The 16,620-nt window shown below is 31.9% G+C and overlaps 1 protein-coding gene across 2 annotated transcripts; it reads right to left on the bottom strand.

The window, feature by feature from the left end:
• Positions 1–136: 136 nt before the first annotated feature.
• On the bottom strand, positions 137–16,473 carry RhoGAP15B (RhoGAP_ARAP and RA_ARAPs domain-containing protein RhoGAP15B). Of its 2 annotated transcripts, none has more exons than XM_074118280.1 (14): positions 14,809–16,473; positions 14,065–14,401; positions 13,758–13,944; positions 13,554–13,671; positions 12,954–13,089; positions 12,250–12,353; positions 11,628–11,840; positions 10,574–10,770; positions 9,707–9,943; positions 8,556–8,795; positions 8,356–8,475; positions 1,210–1,292; positions 1,056–1,097; positions 137–972 (listed from the first exon to the last, which is right to left on the bottom strand). In XM_074118280.1, the coding sequence occupies exons 1-14, from the start codon at positions 16,040–16,042 to the stop codon at positions 840–842; spliced, it is 3,381 nt and encodes a 1,126-aa protein (XP_073974381.1). In that variant the 5' UTR covers positions 16,043–16,473; the 3' UTR covers positions 137–839. The 2 variants fall into 2 exon arrangements, with proteins under 2 accessions (XP_073974381.1, XP_073974380.1); XM_074118279.1 differs by having other exon boundaries at positions 14,065–14,413; positions 14,809–16,466.
• Positions 16,474–16,620: the final 147 nt, after the last annotated feature.

Genomic DNA, 16,620 nt, shown 5'->3' with positions numbered 1-16,620 from the left:
TGGACTTTATTAATAAATTATTAATCCAGAATACTAATGTTTCACTCACTTCTTTATGTTTTTAAAATGAAATAATTTTTATCTGCATTTGTAGATAATAAAAACGTAAGCTTTAAAAATAATCATATTACTAAAATAGTGAATTAAAAGATTTATTTATGTAAGTACTGTACAAAACTATTCGAATTTAAAACTTAAATACACTGATTTCATAACGCTATATAGAATAAAAAATATTGGTAACAATAACATTTAAATTACATAACATTATTTGAAACAGCAAAAGATATTTCAAAAAAACTGGCAAGAATTTAATTTCAATACAATTCAAATTAAATCTGCTGTACAGAATTGATCTAAATGACTAGTACTGGTAATTACAGTGAAAATTTATTTAGTTTGTATATTAATACGTTTTCTAAACAGAAAAAGGAATGAGTTATTCACTTTTTGGCACTTAAGTCGGCAAAATTACAATTATAACATTTAGAATAGCACTACTCTTTACGAGTATTTAATGTTTTTTCCCTTTTTAATTGAATATTATGTTTAAGATTAAAAGAAAAAATAATAATCAAAAAATAGTTTTCTATCAATAATCCATAATTAAATTGAAAAATAAATATAGATTTAAACTAAACTTATACAAAAATAAAAAGCTGGATCAAAACAATTTTAAAAATTTTAAATAAAATTAATAAATAAAAAAATCCTCTTACCTAGTAAGAGGAATTAACAGATAGGCTGTTAATGGAACTGAGGTTACACAAAAAATAAAACTCACGCCTCAATCTGTTTCTTTTAAAGAATTTGATCCATATATATTTATAAAAATAAAATTATACCAAATTAGGTTTTGGTAGAAGATCAGTATGCTGAAATTGGGCTAATAACATCGCTGCCATCCATTGTAATTGATCCTCCCTCAAACTACCAGCAATCGTACATCCGAAATAAGGACATTCTTTTGTTCTTAGGAAAGAAAGAAACAAATATTATACGCAACAAGTGAAATATGAATTTGGAATAAGTAAATTGTACAAATAACAAAGTACCTCTTAACAGGCTCATTCTTATGAATAAATGTAATTGCCCATCTGAAACCAACGTAAAAACCAAAAATAATAAAGTTTTTACGAGTATAGTTAAGCACCTAATAAATTGTTAATGATAATAAATTTAGAAATTAATTTTTGTAAGCCAACCAACCTAGTTTGAGGATTTCTCTTGGGTTCGTGCCCTGTATACCAAATAATATCTTCTATAGGCCATTCATTAAGTTTGATTGAACACTGCAAAGTAATAAATGTAAATGAAAAATACTTCTTACTTAAGAAATTATTATTATTTTTTATTATGGTTACAGCCAAAGTATCCCATAAGTCAGTAAATAATACAGAATGCTGTGGGTGGGTGAACGAGAGTAACAGGTAGACAGAAAAAAGTCGGATAGGCAGACCGCAAACTAGGACCAAAGCAAGCGAGTTTGGGCTCCAAACCATTGGCAAATCAGAGAAAATCAAAAAACCACGGTACGAGACAACATCTCCAGGCAGAAAGATTTATAACTAACCTAGAATAGGTCAAAACTAAGGGGACTAAGAATGATTTGTCATACTTGGGTGGTCAGAGTTTCTCTTGAGTGTCAGATCTAGGGAAAGGAAGAAAGGGTTGCCACGTTTTATCAATACAAGATGTAGTGCGTTCAGAAAAAGTTGATACTTTAAGAAATGCTTGCAGCATATGGAGATTGAAGATAACTATGTTCCATAATAATGGGCTTAAGTAGTAGTCCAACAGTTAACACAATTGAAGGGCATAAGGACATCTTTATTAATTTTTTTTTTTTTTTTTTTTCCTGCCGGCGCATCGACGTCTATGGCCATTAGCGCCCACCACACATTATCTCTTTTCTTATTCAATGGCCACTAGAGCTGGGAATCTTTATTAATGTTAAGAATATATGTAATAATATGATATAATTTGCTGTAGACACCATTGAATATAGTTAGAATGAAACCTTGGCAAAGAACCCAAAAAAAAATCCTATTAAATTCAACTAAACAATAAGTAAAATAATAATAAGTAGTTTATTTAAGTAAAAGATCATACAGAAGACACTCTAAACAAAATTACCATATCCAAATGAATAAAAAGTGGTCACCTTTGCACGTTTTTTTAAAATTAATAACTGGTTTCGGAATTTAATCTATCAAAAAAGGTGATTCATCAGTTGGGTAAAGAGAAGTTTACTTCCGCTATTGGATGTTTCTGTCACGTACTACACTTGCTGAAGAAGCCTCTAATGACTGTTTTCCAGATAAAAACTGATCTCAAAGGACCGGATTTTTTTTTAATATCAAATTTAGTAAAATCTGCTACAATTCTAAATATTAATTTTCATTTTGCAATCAGGCGTTCACTTTGGTCCGAAAAATTAATTCGCAATACAAAAATTAAACCTTCATAATGTCACCTAAACATTTTGAATTGAACATTAAAATATCTGAATGAAAAATTGTGAAAAAGATTTATGATCCTATTCTAGAAAATGGTTCTCAAAGAATAAGATAAAAAAAAAAAAAAAAATTAGAATGGCGTTGCTGTAAACTATTGTCAAGTCATTGTCAGATGCCATAAATCAGAATGTCAGATGTGTAATTGTTACGAATTAAAATAAATATGGTTATAAGAGGAAGGGACTTGAACGAGTTAGAGATTAGAAAGCGGAATGGGATGTACGCTCCGTGGTACCGCAGCCAAAAGAGGCTTATTGTGCCCTCCTCCTAAGGATCTGGAAGAAGAAACCTCCCCTACTAAACAGGTAGAGGACTCTCCCTACAAGTTCTTTTTGTACTACTATCTCCTTTGGACTCAAAGAGCCAAAGTTTTCTTAGCGCAACCCATCGATTGCAACGCTCGTTTCTTCCTCTTCCTGACAGTCTGCACAACAGTTCCAAGCTCCTTGTACAAATGCTTTCATGCCTGTGATCAGAGTATCTGATTCCTACCCAAGCCCTGAGTCTCTTTGATTCTTTGTTAACAAAGCCAAGTCAACATAGTCTTGCTGCGTTTGACTCCAGGACATATCACCCAGCTCTTTTAATGCTCTCTCCAGATTCATTCTCTGAGAGCCTCACGAACTGCACTCTTGGTGATTCCCAGGACAAGTTCCGGGCCAATGAAAGGAGTGTTAGCTCCGTTCCTGGCCAGTTGATCGGCTGTCTCATTCCCATTGTGTCGAGCCAGTAGTCCCACGGCCTTTTTACATTCCCAAACCAGGGAAGAGGTAGTTCTGAAGGAAGTAAGGGCCTTCAGTGCTGTTTGGTTGTCCGAAAAGGTGCAAACCTCCACATTTCTAAGGGCCATTCGCAGGTTTTCCTCAGCACAAGTTTTACTTGAACGAGTTGCGAGATGACGATGCTTATAAACACAATAGCAAGAAAGAATCTGAGTGATTCGTTAAAGTACAAAGAAATCTGCCAACTAATGTGAAGGCACCAAGGTCATCTATTTTACAGTTTCATAAATCAGTATTCAAGAAGTGACGACCTATTCGCATTCAAACCTGGAATTTATCGACAATTCCTGAGGTTGAATTCAGCCATATGGTAATATTAGAAAATACTTATTTTTCTGGCTTTTTAGTTTTCCGTTTAGATTTGTATCAAGAAATTGAATTAAAACCGTTTAATAATTTAAAATATAAATGAAAGTATTTAGTGGTAAATTCAAGAATAGAAGAATATAGATTTTTATATAATTAGTTCAATGCTGATTATATGTTTTGATTACTGGTTATGAGTGAAGGAGCGATAAAAAGTGTAAGTGAAAGTAAAACAAGCGTTGAACGTTTTAGTAAAAGAAGAAGAAGTAATAGCTCTCCAGAAGAAATAGATAGTAAAAAAATGCCGCGCTCATTGGATGTTGTAGACGATAAGTTGTTAAATAGAATAAGTGAAATGCTTGATTCAAAATTGGCAACATTTAAGAATGACTTTAAAGTCATAGAAGAAAAATTAGAAATAATTATAAGTGATAATAAAAATTTGAAAGCGGAAATTGTGCATTTGAAAGAGGAAAATAAGGAGATTAAAAGAAATCTCGAATTTCTGTTAAGGAAGACGAAATCTAAAAACTTAATAATAGGCGGTTTGGAGGAGATCAGTGTTACAGAAAATAAAATTACGGCAGTGCGGGATTTTTTAAATAGAGCATTAGGTGTAAATGATTTGATGATTGATAGAATATTGCCCATTGGACGAAATAAGAGCATTTTGGTTGAGTTTTTGAAAATTTCTGATGTACAACTGGTATTACGGAACGCAAAGAAACTAAGAGGGACTGGAATATGGATCAACAGGGATCTGTCTTATCAGGATAGGCAAAAAAGGAAAAACTTACTGGAAGTGAAGAAAAGGATATTGGATAAGGATAAGGAGGCTAAGGTGTTGGTGAGAAATCATTTTTTGATTTATCAAGATAGAAAATTTTTTTGGGATGATGTAGAGGGAGTTATTGCCAGGGAACAGGACCTACAGCTCTTAAAAAACTTTTTGGAGAAGAAGGAGGGAAATCTGGGTTAGAAAATGAAGCCAACCTTGCTGAAGTTAGTAAGCATTGTAGAGAAACAAGTTTTTGCTGTCGTGAGTATGTTTGTTCTATCTTGAGTTACAATGTGGCTGGTTTAAAAAATAAGGAGGATCAACCAGAATTTTTTAATTTTGTAAAAGGGTATGATTTATTTTTTCTTTATGAAACATTTATTGAAGACAAAGATTTTTTTAGGTTCGAAAAGTATTTTAGTGGGTATAAATTAAGCTGGATAGGAGCTAAAAGAGATAATAAATTCGGGAGAGCTAAACAAGGTTGCTTGTATGGGATTAGAATCAACTGTGAAATATCCAAATTATTTGATTTTATTATTTTAGACGGTTTTAGTGCAGTGCGTTTTAAGATTGATACGGAAGAAACCTATATTTTACCTGCATATATTAGTGGAGATAAGTGGAATGATGAATTTGAGCGTTTAGCTAATTTTTGCATAAAATTTCTGTTAATGTTATTTTGTTAGGGGATTTCAATGTTAGAGTGGCTGATTTGCAGTCTATACCGGCAGATCTTGTAGATGGTAGACTAGGATTAAGCATAGATAGGAAATCAAAAGATATTGTAATAAACAATAAAGGTAAAATGTTTGTAGGTATGTGCGATGAATGTAATTTAATTATATTAAATGGTAGGACGCCAAGTGACCCAGATGGGGAGTTTACATTTATTGGTGGACCTGGGAATTCTGTAAATGATTTATGTTGTGTATCTTATGATTTAGCTGGATTAGTCAGTGATTTCTGTGTGGTACCGCAATTGTTTTCGGACCACATGCCGCTTCATTTGTCTCTCAGTTTGAATAAAGATTTTAGAAAGAATACACTTTTACCGCTTCTCCCTAAATTAACTTGGACCGTATCTGATGACAAACATTTTGGTAACAAACTGCAAAAAATTGTTAATTGTAATAATAATATCCCATTAAATACACAAGAAGCAATAGATGTATTTATTAAAATGATTAGAGATGCATCCACTTTGGGTAATTGTAAACAAAGAGCTGTTAATAATGGAAGAACAAAACAAAAATGGTACGATATGGAATGTAAACAATTAAGAAATAAATGTTTTAGGCTTTTACATCTGTTTAGAAAAAGTGGGTTAGGGTTTATCAAAAACAAGTATACGATTTGTAATCGAGAATACAAGTTTATATGTAAAAATAAAAAGAGAGAATATTTTTTGGCATTGAATGAGCAATTGAAGAAGGTTCAGAATTCTAAAGATTTTTGGTCAGTTATTAAAGAATTGAGAAATAAGAATTTTATCTGTTCACCCGCAATTAAAAATAAGGAATGGATAGAGCATTTTAGCAGTTTGTTAAATCCTGCAGGTCATTCGAATTTAATAAGTTTTGCAGCGCCTTTAACAGTGGTAGCGGTCTTGGATAAAGAATTCAGTTATAAGGAGTTTTTAAAAGTAATAAATAAGGTAAAGATTGGAAAAGCGCCCGGTCTTGATCGCGTTCCTTTTGAATTTTATAAGTATAGTACACAATATTTTTTGGAGAAATTACTGAATTTGTTCAATTACATTTATGAATCGTCAGATGTGCCGGCGAGTTTTTCGCGATCAATTATTTTTCCATTACTTAAAAAAGGAGATGTAAATGTTGCTGGGAATTACAGAGGGATTTCTTTTTTGGACTGCATTTCTAAATTATTTACTGGTTTGCTTTTGCAGAGGTTAGAAGCATGGGTAACTGAAAATAATGTTTTGCTGGAATACCAAGCTGGATTTAGAAAAGGATATTCCACAGTGGACAACATTTTTAATCTTCTTAACATTATTAAATTGAAAACTAGAAATAAAGGGGAAAAATTATACTGTTGTTTTATTGATTTTAAGTCGGCGTTTGACTCTCCAAGTAGAAATAATATCTTTTATAAATTACATACAATGGGGGTGTCTACTAAATTCATAAATGCGGTACAAGGTTTGTATAAACAGACCGAGGTCTGTGTGTGGACTCCGGTAGGCCTTACGAGAAGCTTTCCAACGAAAATGGGTTTGAAACAGGGATGCTTGTTATCACCACTGTTGTTCTCGTTATATATAAATGATATACATGAGGCCCTAGAAGGTGGCATTCGTATTGCGGGTATAAATATTAGATGTTTATTATACGCCGATGATATTGTTATAATGGCTGATCACCCCTCCATACTTCAAAGAATGTTAAATAATTTGTCTCGGTATTGTGATTGCTGGAATTTATCAGTGAACCTTACCAAGTCGAAAATAATGGTTTTCAGAAATGGTGGGAGGTTAGCGCGAAATGAACATTGGTCATATCTTGGAGAAAATCTAGAAATAGTAAATGACTATAAGTATCTGGGGATTCGAGTGTCGCCAAGGCTTTCTTTTAGACAGCATTTCTTAGAAAAAGTATCTACTGCTAAATTTGGAATAAATTCGACCTATAGCAGCTTATTGAAAAATTATGGTGTCCCCATATCAGCGAAATTGGAAGTTTTCAACGCTGTTTCAAGAGCAGTTATTTGTTATGCTGCGCAAGTTTGGGGTTTTAGGCGGTTTGTTTCTATTGAAAGAGTATTCACCTTTTTCATCAAAAAAATATTCTCTCTTCCACGAAATTCGCCGGACTATATAATATATTTGGAAACAGGGGCTAGTCCGTTATATATCTTTACTTTATCTCTGCATATCAACTATATTCATAAAGTATTGTCATTAGATAATTCCAGGTTGACCAAGTTACTTGCTCAAGAAATCATTAATAAAAAACTGTTTTGGCACGAGAATTTTATAAATTTATGCAAAAAATATGATTGTGAAGTAAATTATAGTGATTCACCTAATATAGTTAATTTATTAGATAAAATTAAACATGAATTTAAATGCAGTTTATTGTCAAAAGCAAATCGTTCTGTTTATCATAGTATATATAAGGATTTGTCATTGAGTTTACAAAATCCTTATATAGCAGATGATAACAATTTTATTTTAATGAAAAATGTTTTTAAGGTAAGAGGTCAGCTCTTAGGACTGAATTTTAGAATTGGGAGAAGTGAGCAAGAGCATTTATGCAGTTTGTGCAATCTGGGTCAAGTGGAAGATGTCTACCACTACATTGCCGTTTGTCCTGTTTTAAGGGAGTTCAGAATTAAATGTTTTGGGACAAAACAATTAGGTGAACCCCAATTTTTAGAGTATTTGAATGGTAAGGACTGGGCACAGCTTAATATGTATTGTATATGCGCAGGTAGATATAGGAAGTTTATGATAGAACAGTTTAATTTTTAGTTTCTTCTCTTAAATTTTATGTATTTTTGTTTTATTTTATTTTTTTGTTTGTTTTGTATCAAGTTAGAATTTTAGTTACGTGCTTCTCTGCTGATGGACCAAGTCCATGCATTTGTGTTATATATTGTAATTTTTCTTCATTACGTTTATTGTAAATTGGAAATATACACCTTATTATTATTATTATTATTACTTATTTTTCTGATCAGCAAATTTTAATTCTCCACTCTCTGAAATTGGGGGTTTGGCCTGCAAAATAAAACCGTAATTTATCTGTATGGTACAGCGGATTGGACAATGCTCCACCGAGAACCTTAATTCATAAGGACAGTAGTCGGTTTTATGAGCCAGTTGTTGATTCATTAAGGCAGACCAAACCTTCAAAGGATTTTATTCAATATAGTAGTTGAAACATGTTATGCTTAAAAAACTGTTATATATAAAAAAAAATCATATGTAACTTAAAAGATCACTGACCGCTTTATCTTTGTAATAACTAAGTTTGGCTTGACTAAATTCAAACAAATAACTTCGAAAAGACTTTGTTTTCTGATCAGCAAATTTCAATTCTCCACTCTTTGAAATTGGGGGTTTGGCCTGCAAAATTAAGCCATAATTTTAACAAAATTTTACACAAATTGATATTTTATAAAATATTGTTTTACAACCTGACTTACCAAAGGAACCAATTCTCTATATAAAGTGTTCACGCCTAATAAAAAATAATTATCTTTACAATCAGCCGAATCCCAATAAGCCCAACGCAACGCAGTATCCAGTACTTTGTCTGTATGGTGCAACGGTCTGGACAACGCTCCACCGAGAACCATTTCGGTGAGGCATAATTCATAAGGACCGTAATCTGTTTTATGAGCCAGTTGTTGACAAACTTCTCCAGCTTCCATTGTGGGGCTTACCTATTGAATGAAATATAATTTAAAACAATAAACTCAATTTAAAATACAAATTGTATCATTGACTTAAAATTCATAAATATAAAATATATATATATATATATTCATATAAAGTATAGGAATAAATATTTCATATATCTATGTTATTTCACCATTTTACGTCCACCTACCGATTAGGTGGCGAGGACATAAACGGATACATAACATAATCATTCTCCCATTCAACACATCTGATAAAATCTAAGGACTACATCGGGGATCGATACCAGTAACACAATACACCTTACTTTTGAGGGCAATTATTAAATAATAATATTTTTATAATATACAATTTTCATAGTAGCACTAACTCAATTCATACAAATAGCTGAATCGAGAGGGAAGAGAAAGAAGTCAAATAAATAAATATAACTTTTTCGGAATTTGATACGTTAATTTTCGATGTAAAGAGCTACTTTAGTAAAATCTAATATGAGTACAAACAGAACAGCAGTAAAAAAAAAATCCTTACAACGCTATGGTAATAAAGAATAAATGATTATTATATATTAATAAAAAAGTAAGGAATTAAACATAAGTTATAAAGAGTCTACGAATTAAGTGAACGCTGGGTTTTTTTAGACTCCTTTCACTTGTGAATAGACTTTAGGAAAGGGAATCAAATGTACTACTGTTTTAAGTGAATGATAAAAGTTACCGCTAATTCCCCTACAAATGTATTTAAAACTTCACTCACACTTAAGAATTACCGTCGGCTACACAAAACTGACATTTCTAGGTAAAGCCTTTCATTTAACAATTCTACGAATACTCTCAAATGGATTCTTAATAACGCAAAATGTTTGGTAGAAACCACATGCATGAAAGAAAGGTTCAATGAAGTGAAATATTTCATGTAATACAAAGTAACTTACAACTATATTTACTGCCTCTCCATTCATTTTAGATCCAATATATATTGCAATTTTAAGATCCCCAGATGGTTTATGTAATGGTATACTGGAAGAAATATGAACTCTTTCCAACACTTCCAGCATTCTCTTTTCTCTATCAACTTCTTCGCAGTCAACCAAAAACATTGCTTTGTAATTACTTATAAGTTCAACTATTACGTTGCATTCACGTCGAGACCATTCTAGGCCACCTTTACCCTACCAAAACAAACAGTAAAAATTATTTTATGAATTATAATAAGAACTTGATCAAACATGCATAAATATCAGAAGATATGCAACAAAATAAATTCCTTAAAAATAAAAAGAATTCTTAATAGTAGAATGCAATAATGTAAGATAACATTAAATTTATTAATGGTAAAAAAATGTAAGATAACAGAAAATTGTTTGTTAACGCTTACGATTTTATTGCTATAGCTTAAAACTATCCATTCAGATACGTTTGGGAGATATTATTTTATACGTCAATTTCTCTTTCTTAACATAGTAATCAGAATTTCTAGGCACAACCTTTTAACTTGAGCAAAATTACTCAAAGCAATTTTAGCTAGGCTAAATATAATTGGGTACATTTCATGCAAAAATAAATTATTGTCTCACAGAACAAAACTTACCTCTTGAAGCGTGATCTCTGAAGTGAGAAGGCCGTAATAAATAAATATAAAAACAAAATTAATTTCGAGCTTTACGAATTAAAAAATCTAGCTGATATGCTAATCAATATCAACGTCACATATCTAGATATCTTTTCATGTCACTATTTGTAAATAAATAGCGTTTACACTTCATGAGATATTTCAGACAAGATTAGAAATAAATAGTTACCTCCACATGCATTAGTGTAGGTGCCCAAATAGCCGCAAGATTATCCACGGGCATTTTGTTTTTTTCTGCTTGTTCATGTATGAAACTGAGATGCCCAATAAGCCGTCTTAAAGTAACATAGTTAATTCTAGGAAGTTTATCTAAAATATTTCGAAACATGCTAATTTTTTCATTAACAGTACACTTAGCACTTGCCCCTAGAAACCAATGGAAACTAAATAAATTATAAGAAATAGTATTTCAGTAATATAATGATATTAAATAGATAGTAAATAGTAATTCATAGCAATATAATATTAAATCTTCATTCGTTACATTTGTTCTTGAATACATACTCAGTAATAAATAATAATAATTTTTACTAGTTTTTTTTTTTTTTTTAAAAAAAAAAAAAGACGCTTTCAAATTAATTACCAGTAGATTCCTTTTCAGAGAATGAGTAATTTTAGACACTTAAGATGGAAATTTTACATTAGCATGAAAAAGTATTTGACTATTTTTCAGGAGGGCTTTACATCCAACTACTTACAGCTCAAGTTTCATGGACAGAGACGGATAACGAACATACTTTACAGTAAATTTTTCATTATAAAAATAAAATCGAAGAAAGTACCAAAGTGCATCTTAAAATTTACAGTGCTCGCGTCTAATCGCTAGGCTATGGAGGCACCTAAACATTAACTTGATACAATAAACATTCTGTTAACAGGACTAATATAAGCCATAAAACTGGTAACAGAGTAAAATACAGATAGGCCTCCATCGATAGTAAGGATCCAAATAAATATAATCAAGTGGGCATGGTAATTAACAGTGGTACATCAAAGCATTTTGAAAAACTGGAAAGAGGAACTTTTATGAAAAGTGGCCGATTGCCACTTTTAAACGTTCAGGCTTTGATAGGTAGACAAAATATGTACGAAACAATAGTCTTTAAATTCCACTCTACAAAATGTATAAACAATAAAAAATATGAAAATATAAAGTTCTCGAGTTTAGGACTTGTAAGAAGTTTACATCTATCATCTTATTAAGATTAAAATAAAATTATTACTTGCGGCATTGCAGAAATATTTGTGTAATCCAGCAGTTAGCAGTGGATCGGGTAATTCTATAAACCATCTCTTAAGAACACTGGCCACATCATATTCGGTGAAATCTTGTCTGCTAAGTTGAACTGCCCATGCATCAGTACGAAACAATGCCAAGAGCTTTGTTACATTAGAGTTAGCGCCACTACGTCGATAAATTCCTTCAGACATACTCCCTAAAAGCCATAAAAAGGTATAATAATCTTCATAAAAACAATTAACACTGCTTAATTTGGCAAAAAAAAAAATCATGTAACTGAGTATAAGATTATATTTATAATCGTACACTGTGATTAGAACTAAAAAAATTGATCTAGCTTTTCGAAACACATACTTGTAATTTAGGCTTATATGACAAAAATTACAACGTTGAATTAACTTGAAACGAGATAAAGCATAAAAAAAAGAAATAAATAAATATAATTACAATATAAAGTCTGTAAAAAGCAAAAAATATTTCTAGACAGAAACCTTATATTAACAAACATGTGAAGGTGAATAATAGTTAATGATGTAAGTACATGTAGTACTAGGATGGAAGTAAAATAAATTACTGGCTAGAAAAAAATGTCCAATAAAATATACCATGAGCATAAACGAAGTTAATACACTTGTCGACAATTACAGGAACATCGTCTTTAGTTAGTTGATGGTCAATAATTGTAGGTCCACTTTCACTAGCTGAAGCTCTGAAAGAATATTTACGATTTTAAAAAAAGGTAAAGCCTTATTCTATTATCTTCAGATGTCATGAACAGATTTGTAAATAACAAATTTTCTTAGCTTAAATTCTCATATTACCACATTAAATAAAATCAGAGGCCAAGCCAAAAATCGAATCAAAAGTCATCTTAGTTTTGCTGACCGCTCCTCTAACCGCTAACAAGGCACCTTAATATTTAAGTTTAATAGATTTATAAAAAAAATACAAGGATTTTAAAGAGACCTATCCTAAATAACTTACGGCTTTTTAATGTAAGTTACTGTACAATTGTCGTACAGAAATAATACAAAATAATCATCGTGATGACACATTTAGTAGTGAAACTGCAGGTTAAAATTGTAAACATAAAAATATTTTAACAAAATGCTATCAAACAACTACTTTCAAGGAAAGTATTCAAAATCTCTATAAATTAAATTTTACTGAATGAAACAAATTGTGAAGAATAGGTAGCAAGGGTAAGATAAATAACGAAAAAAATATTCACGCCAACACTCTTTAACATCAAGGGATGTTTACATGACACATCAATAATCAATTTTAATAATCCCACATCGTAAGTTACCTAATAATTTGATGCCAAGCTTTAGTTTCCTTTGTAGAATCCATTTGAAAATAGATGACTTTGTCAACTGAATACAACTGGATATGAGGTCCGGGGTCGCTCACAACAGAACAGCACCCTTTGTCAGCTTGCAGTGCTGGTTAACATTGAAATATAATAGTTATTAAGTTGGTTAGGAAAGTCGAGGTTTAAAGGGTTAATGAAATTAAATTTTTACAAAAGATGAGATTATAAAAAATTAAAACTTTAATTAAGAATTTCATTTTCCAAAGCGATCAACATCGTAGTTCCCTATGAAAATTCCAAATTGATCTTTTAAGGAAAGAAAGTGCAATAAATAAAGGGTTTGACTTCAGGAATTGCTTCACATTTTGCAGATATTCGAAGTAGTTACAAGAAGAGAGAAAAAATTATAACATTATCTCTCACGATGACACAAGTCTAATCCAAAACTGATGGATGAAATATATTAAAGCTGATAAAGTAAGAGAAATTAAAACAAAAATTATTGCAATTTTTAGCCTTTCAGTAGTGACCTCGAAATAGAAAGAGAGAAACAGACCCAATATTTAAAAATTCAAAGTTATTTTTAAAACTCACCAATTAATCTAACTTTTCTAAGATCAATTTCCTTCATTTTTCCTTGAATTTGACAATAATAGAGGGCTCTTTTGACAAGCACCACCCATGCGCAATTCCATTCATCACTTATTCCTTCCTAAAATAAAAGGATTTATTTTTTATTAGAGTTAGCGCCCCTACCTGCCTGATTTGCTAAATAACAAATTTAGAATAAAGAAATACCTTAACAAAGCACTGGCCTGCTCTAGTATATTCGGCTGATAACTTTGATGGAAAGACGTTAGTGAGATTCTCCAGTAACTTTCTCATCCACATTTTTGAGTCCGCTGAAGAGAGCGAACCAAATAGATATGACTTGTTTCTTCCAGTGACACTTAATTCCCAACAATAAACAGGCGAGCCGTCTTCACTAAATAATATATTTAATTGTGAAAATTTAGAAATTTTAAAGACAAGCATTATGCATACTTCGTTAAAAAAAAAGAAACTTTTGAAGGCAAAAAAAAAAAACAAAGGAAAAACCATATACCTTTGTCTAGTGTCGAGAACATTCTGCACAGAAAGTATGTTTTCTAACGGTAACATTTCCTTTCCGACAGTATTTTTATCAGTGGATAAAAGTAATTTGCCTTCCCCTAACTGACACCATCGTTGAATGAAGTCTTTAGGTTTATCGCCACAAGAAGGTGACTTTAGTAGATATCCATTATGGGGCTTGGCTGGACTTCTTTGAGAAGGAAGTTCTTCAACTTTTATCCCACTCTTTAGTTTTCTAACAGCACTTGGTGTCCACGGAGTTCCATCTGTTACCATTTTGATAGCACGTTTCATGCTAGTCCATCTTACAAGATTGCTGATTTTCTTTCCTGGAACATCACCTAAGCAAAGTAAATTACATTCTGAGCACAATATAAATATACAGTCGCACATTTCATCCAAATAGATGGCAGGAGTGACTAACAAGAGGTCGAAAGTTTCTGCAAGATTATATTCACCTACAAGTAAATATAAGAGTGAGAGTGTACGTTTAGTAGAAAATTAAAGTTTTCTCGCTTAACTGCAGAAAACCGAACACATCAATTACATCTGCGTGCCCTACGATATCATTGTAGGACATAACATGCCAAAATGTCATCGCACAGAATCTTTGGGATATCCCAAAGTTACTGAAAAAATGAATCTTTGTTTAATTCCTCGAACAGGATTCTAGGAGAAAATAAATTAGGGATAATAAAATATAATAATCCAAATTAATTAGTAAATAAAAATTTACCTTCTTGTTTAGAAGCGTTGTTATTCTTTGCCTGTTCTTCATTTGCAAAGAAGAAGCTATTCCCAGTACTTCTGTGATAGAGAAAATATTCTATATCGTTGGGAATCACAGGGGCCTCAGAAGAATCTGGCAGTGAATCTACACGCTGTGGAGGTGCTGGAATTTGTAACATATCTACGTCATCCGCTTCTGTACTGCTCGACAAAAATTTAATCTTTTTTCTTTCTTCAAATAACGGATCAAATTCATAAATAACCGATCTGCTTGCGGGGGAACTTGATCTCGTGGGTTGATCCCGAGTATAAACAATGGAAGGTTGCCAGTTTTCATAAAATTCATTTACCACTGAACGAGAACTTAAAGTACTTGAACACTCATCAGATTTTGGGATGGGAAGTGGTTTCGAAGTAATTATTACTGATTTTCCTGGTTCATCACTGTAAATGTTCTCCACAGATTCGACAAAATTGTCTTCTATTGCGACATTTTCATAAGTTGGACCTGGAACTTTCAGAGAACACGCTCCTTGGGCAGTATCGTAATAGTTCCAAGAGCCACATCTTGACAGAGTAGAGTCAACAGTCTCAGAATGACAATCTAAAGTAATCTTAGATTCTTCACTTATCTTAGATTTAATCTCTGAATCTTGTACTGGAATATCCTCGTAAAGCTGATTTTGACGATCACTATCCCCTTCAGGTTCTTGAGATCTAGAAGGGGAACAAAGTTGATCGTAAATAGATTCATCGGGTAATGGTGGTGGAGGATATGGTGGAGGAAGGGAAGCAGAATATTCTTCATAAATGTCATGTGAGGCAAGAGGAGAGCCAAATGATATTCCGTTGAATACATCGTCGGATGGTAGTGAGTGACTGCGTTGATTCTTCAGGTCGACATTTCCTTCTTCAACTTGTGGAAGACTAGTAACAGTCATTCTTTTTGAAAGAATTTGTCGAACAGAATTTTCAATTAAAGTACTTACGTTTTTTGTAGTTTCTAACACAGCTGTGCTTTTCTCATGGCCAAAACTGGTAACTCTTCGTAAACCTCTTTTTATGCTGCTTGTTGGGGATGATAGTTTTGAAGACGGTGAAGTGCTTGGTTCTTCACTTTTCATGGAACTTGTAGTAGGAATGTCTGTGTTTACCGTAGACCTAGGCAGAGGAACTGGTTTTTTCTGGAATTTGCTTCTTGGCTGTGGGATTGGTGGATTAAATTCTTCTTCATTTTCCATTTTTAAAAATACAAAAGACTATAATATGCACTGCCAACAACACACCTTTAAATACTTTAGAATATCCCTTTGCTTTTCATTTTACTTTTTTCTTACTGCTGAAAACCTCAGAATTTCTTGATATAAATATATGTATTTCGACATATTGTTCAGGTTAGTTTTGTCTAAGATAAATCAATTTTCAATTAAACACTCCACATCACATGCAATAAACACAAAAATATTCACATTTATTTTCAGAGAAAATACCACTACGTTGCTCACCTTACAACTATGAAGTTATGAATGTTTGTAGGTGAATGATTCATACTAGAAACAGGGCTGAGAACACTTGTTGCATTGTGTTGTAAATATTTGTATGGATTGTTCGTAATGCTATCTATCGGCTATTGGAAAAGGAATTTTAAATAAATTTTAAAAAATGAAAGAAGTGATGCATTAAATGTAGAAATTTTATTTCATTTTAAATTCTTAAGTTTTTTAAAATGATTTTTGAAATTAATGACACTTTGTACAACCATGTTCAATGACGAAAAATTAACCAATAGGAACCCAGAATGAAGTCACTTACGGAATGC

The sequence above is a fragment of the Rhodnius prolixus genome, unplaced genomic scaffold (assembly GCF_049639745.1).
Source record: "Rhodnius prolixus isolate KJV_2025 unplaced genomic scaffold, Rpr scaffold_2, whole genome shotgun sequence".
NCBI lineage: Eukaryota > Metazoa > Arthropoda > Insecta > Hemiptera > Reduviidae > Rhodnius > Rhodnius prolixus.
The sequence above is the reverse complement of the archived record's forward strand: the minus strand, read 5'-3'. Positions and strand labels throughout refer to the sequence as shown.